Below are 15,526 nucleotides of genomic sequence, written 5' to 3'. Positions count from 1 at the left end.
TGCGGGGCAGAAAGAAATGCAGTGCCGGGCTCCTACTCGAATATTCCCAAACAAATATGCAGGTCTCCTCTGTGCCACACTGCCGCATGCCCCTCCCCACCCCTGCTCTCACAGTTCGAACTTCGAACGTGTCATTGTAAGTTCAAGTGTAGCCAAGAGCATCGGCATCCTGCAGCGGCACTCGCAGCAGCTGGAGTGGGATCGGGAGCAGCAGCAGGAGCTGGAGCAGAAGTCCTCCAGCTGACTCCAGCTCTGGAGCGGACCTGGATGAGTGCTGATGATGATTGTTGGCATCGCAATGAAGAGGGGGGATCGGACTGGGACTGTGACTGGGACTGGGACTGCCACTGGTAGTGGGACTTTTCGGGCCTGGTCTGGTCTGGTCTGTGACGATTGTGATGGGCACAAAAGCCAACGGCTCATGAAAAATGCATGCCACTCGGCTGGCTCATATGTTTTATGGCTTGTTGAATTCCGTTGCTGCCCCGCCAGTGCCTCGCTCCCCCCTCCCCCCATTGCAGTTCAAGTTGTAGTCAAAGTAGCAGCACACAGCCGTAGAGCCTGTTAAATTAATAAAGGACACGCCGGCAGGACCCTGACAAAAATTTGTATGCGGCCAAAGTTGAGGTTTGTTTTCCAACAGCTGTGCAGGAGACGTCCTGTCAAAGCTGCCAGCTGTCCGAGGAAGAGGGGGAAGGGGCCTGGAGCCCCAGTAGGATAGAGCAGGACAGGGATAATATGTTTAATTTTCCCTTACATATACCAAACCCCCCTGCTCTCTTATGGTTTCATATTTTTTTGGTCCAGTGGTTGTTTTTGGGGACTTTCCGCAGCCTTAGATTCAGCTTCTGTTTCAGCTTCAGCTTTTATTTTCTTTGATTTGATGAGGCCCCATCCCGCATCCGCACCCCCACCCACACCCACACCCGTACCCGCATCCGTATTTGTCTAACGGACTGTAAACTTCTCTACCCCTTACTCCTTTCCTACATGTGTGTGTGCGTGTGTGTGTGTGTGGTTTCGAGGGGTTCATTTCTTGTCTTCCCTTCCCTTTCCTTTCTCCGGTTTTTTTTTTTTGATAAATTTTAATTTCCGTTTGCATTTTGCACGTTTTTCATAATTCATGCTCTCCAAGCAGCTAGATTGATGAGGACCGTTTCCAGTCGGGCTTTTCGGGCTGTCCACTGGGCTTATCCCCACCCGCAACCCGCTACCAGCAGCAGAGGCAGAGGGCCAACAGAGGGGGTACCAACACCGCCACTCACATGCATAATCGTGCGGAAATGCCAGACACACTAAGCTGACCTGAACCGACTCGTACTCGGCTCCGGGAAGTTGCCCAGAGAGTCTTACTTATATGTGAGTGTATATGTGTGTGCCCACACCCACATAGAGATATACATAGAGATATATTTTGGGGGGTAGGGGTGCACGGGTGTACAAGTAAATCGCAGTATCTGAGCTGAGGCATCACCAATCACCCAGCACCAGCAGCAGCAGCAGCAGCACCCTTACCCACCCCGCAGCACGGCAGGGCCCGAATCTCAACCCTTTGCTGGCGAACAGCTGCCTTGATAGAGGCAGTGGCTGGTGGTGCTCCTGATGGCGTTGCCGTTGCATCCCCACAGGGCCATTGACTAATAGGATTTGAAGAGCGTAAAATTGGTTCGTTGTGAACATGAAATATGCAGTAAATCCTTTGGCACCCCCCTCCGCCCCAGAACGAACGGCACAGCCCGGCCCGTTGTGTTTTCCTTTAATATTTGCTGCAACGTTGTTGCAGCTTAAATATTCTTACCCTGCCACGAGGTCCTGACTTCTGCTCTGTCTCGCTGCAACCTCCAACCCACCAGCCCACCAGCCCGCCAGTGCACGCGCAGTTTGTTGCAATTTCGCGGTTCGATTTGGCTTTGCCACCCCTGCCTCTGCCTCTGCCTTGCTACCACACCGCCTTGCCACATTCTTGCAAGCATCCAGTAGTCGTCGTCGTCGTCGTCGTCTGGGCGCGATGGTGTGTTTTATTATCACAAATAAAGCGCAATCACTGTTGTGGCACCCGCTACTTGCCGCACTTCGGCTCCGCCGCACCTCACTCCCGCAAGTATTGCATTTTTCATGTCTGGATTCCGTTCATGTGGCAGCCTGATGCAGCTGCTTGAAATATTGCAAATAGTTTCGTTCATTCTCGATTGCGTGAAATATGAAAAAAAAAAACCCCAAACCCCAAAAGGAAAATGTGCAAGTAAAGCCAGTCGAGTCCCTTCGGAGGAATGCAACTCAGATTTACTTTTCATTGCACTTCCTTCTCTCCACCCCCCCCTTGTTTGTACCCTATAATTGTCCCTCTTGCTGCAAATGGCCAGGAATTTGTTTTCATTACTGCCGTAGGAGCTTTGGTGAAGGACATTTGCCTTCCCCGAAGGCGACAATGATAATTGTGAGCCACATTTATGCAGTGGAGTGGTCCTTAAAGAGCTCGCCCGCCAGGAATCCCTGCTAATGCCAGCTGCCAAGGACTTGGACCGGGCTACATCTTAAGGTTAAGCCGCCTGAAGCCTTCTCCTCGTAGTCCTAGTCGCAGTCCTAGCCAGGTCCCTCTTCGTCGTTCATCGTTCATTCAACTGCAGCTTGGCTGACTTCCGGTACCTTGGCTGCCTTTTATGATAAATTGAAACAAATAGCCACCAACACTCGCCTCACCCACACCTACAGGGAGAGGCGGCTTGGCTTATCAGAAAATTGCGCTCAGCTGTTTATGAAAGCATAACAATGTTAGCTGCCTTGGCCATTACAGCTCCGCTCCATCTTCAGGGCTCCAGCTACAACCCCAAGCCAGGACCAACATCAACACGATCATCAAACTGAATGGCTGCTCCGGACTTGGCCTGGCCTGGGTCTGCCCTGGACACATAACTCACAAGTAGGATAAACAATTTACTTATCGCTGCTGCAGCCTGGCCAGAGATGGGGTTCCGTCTCAGAACCTGAACCAGAGGCAGACGAGAGACGGAAGACGGGGCTGCCACATCAGCGCGCCACATTGGCAAATAAATCATAATAAATAACTTGAAAAACGAAACACCTTTCCGCACAAAAGTTGCACGTCCTGTTACTTGCCTCATGCCGTGGCATCTAGTACTGTGTATGTAGAAGTTTTTGCAGCCAGAAGTTGGTTCCTTGGGATAGGGTAAGGGCGGGCCACACCAGCAAAGTGGAGCTTTTGGAAAAGAAAGTTGGCATTCGGAGAAGTTTAAAATGTATGAAGAAGTAATCAATGAAGACCGATTCTTGCCTTTCTCTCTTGCGATGAGTGTATACACAACTTCGACTCTGCCGTACTCTGAATTTCCCATATTTATTGTAATTCTTGTTGCTGTTGTCTGTCGTTGGCTTGGTCTTAGTTCTCGCTTACAGTTTAACACTTTGCCAACTCCCACTCCCAGGCAGAGACAGAACTTGGCTCAATTCTTGCAACTGGTGATAAAAATTGATACATAACTTGCATAAATCAGGCGCCTGCCACGCATTACGTATACGCCGTGTGTGTGCGTTGCCGCATTGGATGGTGGCTGGTGGATGGTGGCTGGCGGTTGCTGGCTGGTGGCGCGTCATTTATTAAATTAGCCACAGCATTAGCTTCTCTCTTCTCGCACAGCCCTGGAAATGGCTGCCAAGGGCGCGTCAGGTAATTTGTAAATTTCTGACAGATGCGCTGATAAACTCATTGCAGAGATTTCTTTGGGCTACCGTCGGTGGGTGTATGTGGTGGTGGGTGATTTGTGATTTATGTGGGTCTTATTACGGCTTGGCTGCCTACATAACAATACTTTATTCGCAATACTTTGGGCCATACTTAATGTAACATCACAAAGGGAACAACGTGAACGAGAGATTGGTAACAGTAACAGTATCAGTAATAGTATCAGTAACGGTGACGGTGACGGGAATCGATTCGTGGCCCTGTCAGTGTCTGCCTTCAAGGCGAAACCTCCTGAGTCTGGGTGAGCTTGGTTAGCTCCGGATGGGCGGACAGCGACTGGTTGGGCTCTGGCGCCAGCGGCGGCTTCGGCAGACTGAAGAATTTCTGTAAATTAAATTTGTGAAAAATGAAATTAGGCTACGGCTGCTTTGCATAATTTAGATTATAAATTAGATGAGCCACGGGAATCCAGATGGAAAAAGAGCCTTTTGGGACTGTACGTATCTGGTGAGAGGTGAACGAACTCCGTCTCCAAGGACTTCGACTCAAGGTATCGAAGGAAGTAATTATGAAAAGGAGACTCTGTTTGCTTACATCGTGCCTGCCAAAGTTTCCAGCCTCCTCCATGGTGTCTGGCAGCTTCTTGTGCAGCGTCTCGGGCAGGAACAGGGCTCCAATCCCACCCAGCAGGAAAAGGGTGCCCAGAATGTAGTAGGGCGCACGGATGTTCACCGTGGTGCCCAGATAGACCAGATACGGGGCCAGCACACCGATGGCATTGGCCAGGATGGTGCCCAGCGCCACTCCCGTCTGCCGCATGCACGTGGGATAGATCTCCAGGCACTGCAGGTTGACGGTGAAGAAGGTGAGCGCGTTCAGGAACTTGACGAACGTCGCCAGGTAGATCATCAAGTACTCGTACCGCTCGTCCGTCGCATACACAATGATGGGCACGCAGGTGACGAACGAGACGAGAAAGGACACCGAGTTGGTGAAGCGTCGTCCATACGTATCACCTGTGATGGCAAAAGGCAGAAGGCAAAAGGCACCGTACAGTGGAGAACAAAGAGAGCGAGATGATGGGGCGGCCATTGCCCCGTTTCTCAATCAGCGTCAGCGTCAGGTCTTGGCTGGCTGCACACTCACCCAGATAACGACCCACAATGTAGGCGGGAATTTCGACAATGCTCTGATACAAAAAGTTCAAAAAGGGATTGCCGGCCATGCGGGAGCTGAAGAGGACCAGCGTGAAATAGGAGACAGCCACCACGCACCTGAAAGCCAGAGAGCCAGAGAGCCAGAGAGTGGTCAGCAGTTAGACATGCAAATTGCTTTTCGTCGGACGGGGTCGGGACAGCAAGGCAAGGCGGGTTCTTGTCCTCGTCCTCGTCCGACTCTGAATGCGTGTTACCAGCTCACCAGCTAAAGCCCATGATTGTGGTGTTGCGGGCCAGGCGCCAGCCGGCAAAGAGCGAGGCAATGCCGTAGGTTACATCCTGCTTGTCCTGGCTGTAGATTTCCGCCAGCTCTTTCTCGGTCACATCGAAATGGCGGCCATTAATTTTGGCTATCTTCCTCAGCTGCACAATGGCGTCGCGGAAGCGCCGTTTGCTAATCAACCAGCGCGGCGATTCGATGACGTATCTACGGCCAAAGAATTGATGATGATTCAATTGGGGATTGGGGATTGGGAATGGAGGATTGGCCGGCTAACAGATGGGAATGGGAATGCTTTTGTCTGACTTACTTGGAGAAAATTAAAACCGTAGCCGTGGGCAACGATGTGAGCCACATAAAGGAGTCCCAGTGCCCCAGCCACCAATAAAGCAGCGGCATGAACGTGGTGCCAATGGACCAGCCGCAGCTCTGGAAGAAGGCAATGCGACTGCGATCCTCCCTGGAGTCGAGTGGAGCGGGGACGGTATAGACAAAAAGTTAGTTAGTTCAGCCAGCCAGCCAGCCAGGGGAGCGAAAGAGAAACTTTGTTCAACTGTCAAACTTACTCCCGTGAGATTTCCATGCCAATGATTTGGGGCGACTGGAAGAGACTGTTGACGGTGAGGCCCACGATGCCGGACATGATGAGGAACCACGTATACGAGCTGGTGCACATGATGGACCCGATGCGTCCCAGGGAGCAGAACACAACGCTAATGTAGTAGACCAACCTGCGACCATAGCTGGACGCGGACACAGGACAGAGACATTGGAGGAATTCAATTACTTGCCTTCTCATAACTTAGTTTTTTGGTGGAGTGGAGTGGAGAAGTTTCGTAGTTGCTCCTGTACTTACGAGTCTCCCATTTGTCCCAATATAAATGAGCCAGCCACCTCCGTCACACGACCCACAACGAACACATTTGTCACGAACAAATCCTTGGCACACACCCAATTGTGGTCCGTGGGAATCGTGCTCTCGTACCAGGTCTTGTCATAGCTCCAGCCGTTCTGGCAAGCTGCGCAATGGGCATGGCAAATGGCAAACGGGAATGGCAAACGGGAATGGAAATGGTAATGGAAACGGTCGTAAAATGCATTCGAGTGCAAAGTTGCAAAAATTTATAAGACAGCAGGGAGAACAGAACAACGAAATGCCAAGTAATTTCACCACTAATCTGGCCAAAGTTCTGCTCGTATTCCAGCGTACACTTTCTTAGGGAAAAACGCTGAATCGAAGTACGGCAAGTTTTCGCAGCTCGGATTGAATTGAGCTGTAATCCTCGCCTCTTTGTCAACATCTAAGCCGTTTCTAATGCCTCCGAAGATAGAGTGTAAGCTGGAACACGCTCCTCTCTTACGCACCTTGTGTTTGATTGGTTCGCAGGCTCGTGTTCCAGGTGGACCAGTCCTGGATCTCGGTGAAGTTCATTTGGAACATCTCACAATTGCTGAACGTCTCCCTGCCACGGTTGTCCGCCTGTCTAGTCGAACAGAAGGTATCGTACAGGGGCACAAGGATGGTATGGTACCTTTCCGCACTTACTTGGGCAGCGTTATGTCGCGCCATTGGTCCAGCGTGAAGTTTGTGTTTTCCCGCCCGTGAACGGTGCACCAGTGATCGGGTATGTTGAGGGCCAGAATGATGTTCATGTAGATCATGGCACCGCTGAAGGCCAGGCCGCCGACGAACAGAAAGTTGTAGAGGGTCTGGTAGCGGCCATGGTTGCCGGCCTTCTCCATGAGCGCCTGGAAGGGATCGTTCAGCTCCGACTCATCGATGTCCATGTGGGAGACGCGGGAGGCCTTCCGGCTGTTCGCCTTCTCCAGTCTCTCATTCATTTTGCACTGTTGTTGGAGTGGCCGCTGCTCCTGCTCTGGCTCTGGTGTGGATAGCACTCAGTCGGTTATAGGGCCCTGATAACGAGAGTAATCTTTATGGCATCGCAGCTTAAGAACTTCGCACTAAACGAGAAGCAGTGCTTTCTCGCCAATTCCTAAAGAGCTCTTATGAAAATTTTTGGCGCCGGAGCAGTTGTAAAAATCTTTAAGCTATGTCTACAATCACTCGCACAATTGCTTGTCATAATTTTTGATATTGAAACGGAAAAACGACTCGAGTTTGTTTGTTTAAAACTGACGAATTTGTTTGCTATCAATAAAACTTTCAACCATTTGATGATGAAATATTTATCAAACCTTTGAAAGAGAGAATGAATCTAGTGCCCAGATATCTCGTGAGTTGATTGATAAAAGCAAATGGATCCAGTGCACAAACACCTAAAACTACTCAACACCTTATGGGACTTATCTGATAAACGCTTTAAATATCAATCGCAGTCCAAAAATGTTTAATCTTAAACTCAGAAACTTACCTTATGGCCGGCACAGAAGATTGTTTTGTTTTACTTGGCCAAAGTCAGGAATTTTGATAAAGTTCTGAGCAACTTTTAGTTTATTTTGCACTTTTGAATTTGTCCTGCATTTGGTTTAACAATTTGTGCTTTGAAGGCGTTGCAGGATGCACGTTGCACTCCTATAAATTCATCCCAATCTGAGGGAAATTTGAAAATGTAAATGGTTTTTCACGGTTCGAGGGCACTGTTCACATCCCGCCTCGAAATGGTGAAACTTTTTAGGGCTGGCACGAGAGCTCATCAACTGTTACCAACACCCGACGGTGTTGCTTTGAACGGCTGGTCGGGTCTGTGGCCACTTATCAGGCCAAGATGGAGCATACGGGTATACGGCATTATAAAGTGAATAGCTGATAACAGAGATTGTCTTTTTAATGTACACGATTAAACTGGTAAACGTCTAACAATTACGAGAGGTCCCACGCTCCACACGGAGCGGTGCTGATGGCGCGACGGCACTGCACCTGACAAATTTATGAGACTTCTTTTATATAAGCCCGAATTGAGCAGGTTATGGCTACCACTATTTTCGGCTGCCACGGCAAGTGTTATCACGAAATGTGCAGATAAGAGCCTTATGGGTCAACATGCTAATCAGTCGCCGGGTGTCGGGCAGTGGGACGGCAAATGGGTGGAAGTATTTGATGGATTGGCCTGATGGACAAGAATCACAGGGCATTATATAACACTTAATCGTTAAAATGTTTACATTTCCCATACACAAGCAGATCTTTAATTGCGATTGCACATGCATCTTGAACTTTATTGGGGGCTGTCAGACAGAAGCAGAGACAGAGCTCGGCGCTCATATGCCTCAAAAAAGATAAGGTACTCGCAGATACGGATGTCGGAGATAAAGACACATTTCGGGAGGCTAGACAAAAGAGCTTAAGCTCGATTAGAACCAGTTGAATTATAGCGGATCAGCGGGCATGACCCGTCCCACCAGGAGACCCATCCAGGCCCACTTCCGCTGCACTTGCACTTTGGGTTTGAGCGTTTTTCGAGGCACACTCAAACACCTTACGAGCATATGTATGTTTTTATTTACTTATTAGATTATAGATATGATTTAACTTTGTTTTTGTTCTTTATCTTCGGAGATGCTGCTGCCAGACGACTGTGACTGGGAACGCGGACGCGCATCGACTGTGACTGACACTGAGCTGAGATGTTGAGATCTTGAGAAATGAGAACTGAGAACTGAGAAACTGTAGCAGCAAATGAGATAAAGTCTACTTAGCTGGGTATGTGCAAATGCAATAATATCAATTTTCATATTTTCATATAGTACCAGCGAACCTACGAACGAAAGACAAAGCAATTTAACAATTTACTAAAGCACTTAAGCGCAAATTTAGATCCCGCCCGTGCTGATACTGGAATCCGAGCCGCGAGACGCGACTACTTACTAGACGCTGTAAAACGTAAGCCCCCCAAGGCACTGAGCGACTGTCCCTCTATGAATAAACATCATCATCCCCAAGCAGTATAGATCTGGGATAAGAAGTAGATCTCAGATTTAATCAGCGCAGATTACGGAGGCGCTGTCGCTAATCTATTGACTGTCAGCGGCACCGTCACCAACACCGACACCGTCACCGACACCGACCCCGTCGTGCCCATCTGAGCGTGGCGAGTGTTCCTGGTCTATACATATATTCTTTGACATTTGCAGCAATCATCGACTCAGTCCAGTCGGAGGGTTAGGTGAATCACATGGGCTGCCGAGGCCGTGGCTGTTGCTCTGCCCTGCGCCCAATTGCTCTCCTTGAGCGTCGTCGAAATTGCTACCTCCGAAAGTCATTGAGGCGGTCTCTTTTGTCCGATCAAATGGGGGACCAGATGGAGGTTGGGCGCACGGCCAAGGGTGAGGGCAGGTCAATGCCAATGAAAGCCAATAGATGTTAATGATGGGCTTGATCATTGGAGGCAAAGATCTCCACACGTGGCTGGTCCAGCCGGCGAGCCCAAAAGTGTGCATCACAATTTTGATTGAACCAAACCCGAGATAAAAGTCTTTTGTTGATGTTTTACTTTTTAGATATGTTCACTTTTATTTAAAGAATTTTACTTTGATTTATGCGTAAACACGAATCATCGCTTGCCATTTTCTTTGTATCTTTTTTTGCTTTCGATTTCGAATTCGTTTTGGTTTTTAGTTTTGTTTGAAAATTTCTTCTAAAATTTACTCGTGACTCGTAATTTTCGCTCACTTTTTACGGTGTACTAATGGAATTTTACTGGCTTTTTGTTTTATGGCTGTCGGTGTGTAATGGTGTGTGTGTGTGTGTGTGTGTGTGTGGGCTGACTTAAAAATCAATTTTGTTGCTCTTTTTAAGGTTAAACTTTAATATTGCTTATATATTCTTTCTTTAAATTACATCATTTTACAGTGATAATTAGAAGATGCTAGCACTTGCCGTGTGGTTGTTTCTTGGTTTCTTGGGTTCTCTCTAATATATAAATAATCTGGTTTGTTTTAATTTAACTTTGATACAATTTACAGTTGAAACACTTAAACGTTATTTGGATAGTTAAATTTAAAAATGCCTATAATCCAGAATTCTTTACTCTGTCTATTGCCTCGAACTTTCTATCTTAAATTTGTAGCTGTATCTGTATCTTTATCTTTATCTGGCTGTAACACGTGCGTTTTGTTTGTGGTTTAAATTTGATTTAATTTATTTGGATAGATTTAGATTTAGTTTTAGAGTAGATGAATTATCCATACGATTATCGATACTATCTTATGTTCAGGTTTAATTATGTTTCGAGTAAAAGTCAAAGCATTCTCCCCGTCCGTCCTCCATCCATTTACAATAATTGCCATATATTTTATATGCTCTATGCTAGGCTATGCTATGCTATGCTTCAATATGTATTCGAATCAGTTTATTCATGTTGTGGGTGTAAGTATATTTAATGGGGTTTTATACGTAGTTGTTGTGCCGTTCGTCGTCGTTCATTTATTTAACTAATTCATGGAAACTGATTAAAAACATTTGCGCTGCCTGACTAATTTCATTGTCTGCTTTTGATTATCGCTAAATCGCTCTTATTGGTTACATTTTGATATATTTTCCATAAATGGCATAAACTGGATCGTACCTCCCTATCCCCGCCCCACGGGCCATATGTACACACGATCCGCACACGATTCGCTACGATTTGAAAATATTGCTTAGCGTACATTACATTTCTCCTTTAAATTTTGTTTTTGTTTTTTTTTTGGCAATTTTTTATGTTTTTACAAGTTTCTGACGGATTCTCATGGTCTCCCGATAGCATTTCCATTTCCTTTACATTATTTGTTACTTATACGAGTATAAAACAATTAAAATTAGTATCGAATGGCAGTTTGGTGTGTGTTTGTGTCTATAAATATTTCGTTTGTGGTTCGTCGTTGGTTTATTAAAATTGAATTGGTCTATTGATTGCACTCCAAGTGAGTGCTTTAAAATAGGAATCATTCAACTCGAGGGTTGTCTGCGTGTGTGGTCTGTTCTTGTTAATCAAAAGACATTAGAAAGGAGTCTTTCTGTGTCTGTGTCTGTGTGTGTGTGTGTGTGTAAAATGCAATTCAAATTGGACGTTTCACAATATCACGTTGAGAATTATACATATGCCTATGCAAAGCAATTGAACAGGAAAGCAAACGGGTTGGAAGGACACGAGTCTCATACACATACCGATACGAAGCCTGCTGTGAAAGAGCCAACTAAAAATAGTCAAAACATGTTCAGTACTTTACCAAGTATATATAGAATATCTCTTTCCCTCTAGCTTACTTAAGTGTAGGTATAAGTATAAGTGTGTGTGTGTTATATATTTGTGTAAATGCCAACATTATCGGAGGAAGGATTGACTGACTGACTAACTCTGACTGAGGCCAAAGCCTGCTACACTCTGCCTCTGCTCCTGCTACTCCTGCAACTCCTGCTACTCCTGTCTGTCTATCTCTCTCTATACACTATACATTTGAACTGAAAGACGCGTGTTGGCCTTTTGTTTTCACTATCGAATCACAGCAATTGAAATACACTTAACTCAAATACAGTTTACAGTTAATCCAAGACTAAGACCTAGACTAAGAATTTGATGTAGTAAATGGGTTATTGATCCTTGTCGTCCTGATCCTGCAGCAGCTGCTGGACGCCGCCACTGCCGCCGCCGCCGCCGCCGCTGTTGCTGCTGCCGCTCGTATTCTTGCGCAGATGGTTGCGCAGCATCACGAGATTCCGGTTGAGGGGCACATTGCTGGAGGGGGCATGCGGCAGAGTGTTGCAAATGTTGCCCAGCGGAGCGGCGGCCATCGCCCCGCTGCCCACGGCACTGCAATGGGCCCCAATGAGGCTGGCCGAGGCCACCGAGGTGGTGGGCGATGTGGCGCCCACGCTCAGGCCGTGACCGTGACCGTGGCCCAGGCCCAGGCCCATGCCAGCGCCCACGCCCAGCAGCAGCTCGTGGGCCAGGATGGTGGGCAAATGTTAAGTGCTGCTCTTCAGCGGACCCGACGATAGCGAACTGCTGCTGACGCCCGAGTCGCTCGACTTCTCACTGAGTCCGCCACGTGTGAGCGTATCGTCAGCCATAAGTCCGCCGCCGCCGAGAAATGACTTCTTGCCCACCCGGCCGCCCGGCAGCGTCGCCTTGAACGGATTGTCCTTGCACCGTCGCGCACTCTCCACACGCTTCATGATCTCGCTGGAGCACTTGGTCACCACGTCGTCCAGGCTGTTCGACTCGTCCGTCGAGTTGACCGTCTGCGTCGGTGTCTGGGAGCTGGGCAGCGGCGAGCCCTCGTAGCAGCCCGAGTCGCGCGGAAAGTGCCGCCGGCCGAAGGGCGAGGCCCCGTGCTTCTTGTTGATGTTGTTCAGGCGGGCCTCATCGTTCTCCGAGCTGGAGCCGGCTATGTCCACGTCGGAGCCTGTACGGGTGAAATTTGTAGCTGTAGTTGTGGCATGTGTGTGTGGGTGTGTGGTGAGAGTGTGGGTTAGATGGAAAGTCCCCAAAAGAAGGTCTACAAATGGATTACAGTGGGGCTGGGGTGGGCTGGGGTCTGGCACTTACATTCAATGTCATGCAGCAGCTGCACAGCCGTCAGCAGCTTGGCCCGATGCTCCTGATTGAGTATGCCCAGATAGTCGAGATCGGCCGGTTCCAGCTCCTTGAAGAGCTCGAGATCCTCGTACCTGCAAATGGAACGATAGGTGAAACAATCCAACACAATAAAGGTTGGTTAATTTGTTTCATCTACACCACTTACCCGTTGAGCACGAACACGGACGTGTACTCCTTGAGGCCGATGCGCACCAGCAGATCCTCCACCGAGCTGGGTCCGCCGCCGCCGCCGCCGTTGTTGCTGCCGTTGGCGCTGCTGCTACCGGCACTGCCGTTGTTGCCGCCGCCCAGCCGGGAGCCGGGGGCCAGGGTCTTGCTGCTGGAGTTCTTCAGGCGCTGCTCGGGCAGCACTTCCACGTTGATGAACTTGAAGTGTCCCACCCGGCCGTGGCAGCGACCCTTCCAGATGCCCGAGGCGTTCATCGACAGGACATCGATGAGCTCTCCCTTCTGCAGGCAAACCAGAAATCAAACATCAGACATCAGAGAGGGCGTCTTCTATTTGGTTGGGTGTATATTTTACCTTAAATTTCAGGGCCTCCTTGTCGTAGGGATTGGGCAGACTGTCCACCAGGGCCTTGGCCTTGCAGATGCTGCTGCCGCTGCTGCTGTGGACCGCCATCGAGGTGCGATCCTCCGCCGATATGGAGCTGTGCGGACTGCCGGGACGCACCAGAGCCTGGGTGCCTGCAGCGAAAGGATTTAGAAGTTTGATAAATATTTACTATTATTCTGGGCCCCTTTGGATCAAAGTTTGTCTGGGGAAAATTTCCAATTAATGGGCCCACAGCCAATTAGCCGCCGGCAGCAGAGGACCTCAAGGAATTTTTCCCCTAGACAAACATGCCCTCACACACACACACACACACACACACACACATAGAGGAATCGTTTGGTTAATTAAAAACTTTTCAAATATTTTCCCACACACACACACACACACACTGAGGCAAAGACAAAGACCTAGGCAGGGTCCTGGACTCCCAAAAATATTCAAATATGCACTTGAAGTTTTCCATTATTTTTTGTGCCTTTTCTTGCTGTTTGGTTTTGGGCTGGCCAAAGCTTTTGGGCTAATCCTTGCTTTGTGTGTCCTGGTATTTTTCCTTGCACTTTTCAAAGTGCCCCTCCCCCCCCATCCACCCACCGCCCACTTGCGGCTCTGCCTTTTCGGGGGGGTGTTGTTGCTGGCGTTTATTTTTTGGGCAGAAAGTTTTGTTCATTAAAAAAGGGAAGCGGTTGCCCTTCATTTAACCACGCCCCAGACAACGCGCCAAACCAGCAACTGCATTAAAAATTCATTAAGTTTTGGCAAAAATTTTCGTGCAGCAACAGCAGCGGCAAAAGCCGCAACAAGAACTACAACTGTTAATAGACCAATATGCAAGCGAGGCAGTCTGGGAATTTTTCTATGCAACATCCACACCATCTGCCACATGCCCCGCAGAGCCCAGGCAGAGGCGGAGCCAGGAGCCAGGAAGCAACAGACAAAATCAAACCCTGAAAAACTCTCAAATTGCAAGAGGGAGATGCCCAAACAGATACATAGATACATACATAGATACATAGATAGATACGAGTGCAATTTGTTGTATACTTACTCGAACCGGAAGCACTGGGCAAACTTTCAACGGAGCTGGCCGAACAGGCAAACGCCTGATCGCTCATGCTGCCACGGTCGGTATTGTCTTGGGAGTTGCTGAAATCCCTCGACGTATCCTTTGTGGCAACAAAGTTCCTTCCATTCTCATTAAAAGTGCCAATTTCCTTTGGCGAGCTACGCATCTCGCTCGACTGCCGTAACCGAAACCGAATCCCAGATCCCCCCAAGTGAAAGTTGGATGAGTCGCCGGAGTCGTCATCGTTGTGCAATAAATTCCATGTTGCAGGGTGGAGAAAGAACAAAAAAGGCAGGGAAAGTTTTGTTAGTTAAATCATTAAAAAGTTTAAAACGAACATTCCAATACACAGGCAGAGAGGGGGAGGGGGAGCGATGTCTGGCCTGGCTTCCGCTTTGCCTGTGGCTTTGCCTCTGGCTCTGGCTCTCACAATTGACCTCTTGACCACCGTAGGCTAATGACATGCCAGAGCGATTAAAGGACCTGCAGCTCATCTCACAGAAAGGGTTTGCCTTTGCTCATATAAATATATATATTTTTGTTGTTGTTGGGCTCAAAAACATTTAAAGTTTCTGCGAAATGAACTTTCGCTTTCGCTCCGAGGATGGGCCAGAAAACTCATTAAACTGGCATTTGCATTTAGAGTGCATGTTGCTGGGCCGTGTGTCTCGCTTTCTAAGCCAAAGAGTTTAGGCCAACATCATTATGAGGGGTCTACACCGCCCCCCGCCGCCGATTGCATATGCAAATCCAGCCAATGACCAGGCTAATTACGTTTTGCAGGCCACAGAATGTGTCAACATTCGCTCCACACCTGCCTCGCTACCCCAGCGATTAATTAACTTACATGATGCACTGTGGCCTTCTGGCAAATGGTGTTCGCCTTGCCGTGCGGCAGGCCATTCTTTTTGGCCTTGGCGGCCAGCAGACTGGGGGCCAGGCCGTGCATCCGCGTGGCCCCAATGTCCTCGTAGTCCGACGAGGGGCTGGGCGACAGCGACGGCGACTCCCCGATGCCGCCGCTCAGCGTCCGGTATCGGGCCGTGCAATTGTTGGTGCCGATCTGTCGGGTAGAGAAAAGACGCAAAAAAGAGGTTGAGTGCGTTGCCGTATTAGCCAAGTTAAGGCGAGTCAACTTTGTCAAATGAAATGCTGATGTCCTGGCTGCAGGCTCCACCCCCTGCTCCACCCCTGCTCCATGCACAACTTTGTTGGTATTCCGGCAACGT

At 48.7% G+C, this 15,526-nt stretch overlaps 3 protein-coding genes across 5 annotated transcripts in view; all 3 read right to left on the bottom strand.

Moving 5' to 3' along the window:
• Positions 1-3,793: 3,793 nt before the first annotated feature.
• LOC4801468 (carcinine transporter) lies at positions 3,794-7,861 on the bottom strand. The gene is made up of 10 exons (XM_001358518.4): positions 7,513-7,861; positions 6,684-7,054; positions 6,503-6,621; positions 5,994-6,156; positions 5,704-5,880; positions 5,448-5,597; positions 5,120-5,344; positions 4,847-4,974; positions 4,295-4,716; positions 3,794-4,084 (listed from the first exon to the last, which is right to left on the bottom strand). The coding sequence occupies exons 2-10, from the start codon at positions 6,977-6,979 to the stop codon at positions 3,977-3,979; spliced, it is 1,788 nt and encodes a 595-aa protein (XP_001358555.3). The 5' UTR covers positions 6,980-7,054; positions 7,513-7,861; the 3' UTR covers positions 3,794-3,976.
• A 1,724-nt stretch (positions 7,862-9,585) lies between these two features.
• On the bottom strand, positions 9,586-12,009 carry LOC117183254 (uncharacterized). Its single transcript, XM_033376533.1, has one exon. It carries the CDS (start codon positions 11,991-11,993, stop codon positions 11,670-11,672), a length of 324 nt encoding a protein of 107 aa, XP_033232424.1. The 5' UTR covers positions 11,994-12,009; the 3' UTR covers positions 9,586-11,669.
• Positions 12,010-12,018: 9 nt separating this feature from the next.
• The window catches only part of SKIP (Shal K[+] channel interacting protein), a 174,747-nt gene continuing 171,239 nt past the window's right edge, over positions 12,019-15,526 (bottom strand). For 2 of the 3 annotated variants that reach the window (XM_033376529.1, XM_033376530.1), the window contains 6 exons: positions 15,145-15,360; positions 14,280-14,472; positions 13,202-13,365; positions 12,824-13,128; positions 12,628-12,749; positions 12,019-12,484 (listed from right to left, as the gene is read on the bottom strand). In XM_033376529.1, the coding sequence (XP_033232420.1) occupies positions 12,045-12,484; positions 12,628-12,749; positions 12,824-13,128; positions 13,202-13,365; positions 14,280-14,472; positions 15,145-15,360 (1,440 nt within the window). In that variant the 3' untranslated portion in view covers positions 12,019-12,044. Of the gene's footprint in view, positions 12,506-12,627; positions 12,750-12,823; positions 13,129-13,201; positions 13,366-14,279; positions 14,473-15,144; positions 15,361-15,526 lie in introns of all 3 variants that reach the window. The other variant, XM_003736475.3, reaches the window with a different exon arrangement.

The sequence above is a fragment of the Drosophila pseudoobscura genome, chromosome 2 (assembly GCF_009870125.1).
Source record: "Drosophila pseudoobscura strain MV-25-SWS-2005 chromosome 2, UCI_Dpse_MV25, whole genome shotgun sequence".
In the NCBI taxonomy this organism is placed as follows: Eukaryota; Metazoa; Arthropoda; class Insecta; order Diptera; family Drosophilidae; genus Drosophila; species Drosophila pseudoobscura.
This window is presented reverse-complemented; position numbering and strand designations above follow the sequence as displayed.

Coding starts and splice junctions, on each gene's coding strand:
- LOC4801468 (XM_001358518.4), bottom strand. CDS start 6,979: ATGAATGAGAGACTGGAGAAGGCGAACAGCCGGAAGGCCTCCCGCGTC. Junction 6,157..6,502: donor GCGAACCAATCAAACACAAG/GTGCGTAAGAGA, acceptor CCCATTGCGCAG/CTTGCCAGAACGGCTGGAGC. Junction 4,975..5,119: donor ACAATCATGGGCTTTAGCTG/GTGAGCTGGTAA, acceptor TCTGGCTTTCAG/GTGCGTGGTGGCTGTCTCCT.
- LOC117183254 (XM_033376533.1), bottom strand. CDS start 11,993: ATGGGCCTGGGCCTGGGCCACGGTCACGGTCACGGCCTGAGCGTGGGC.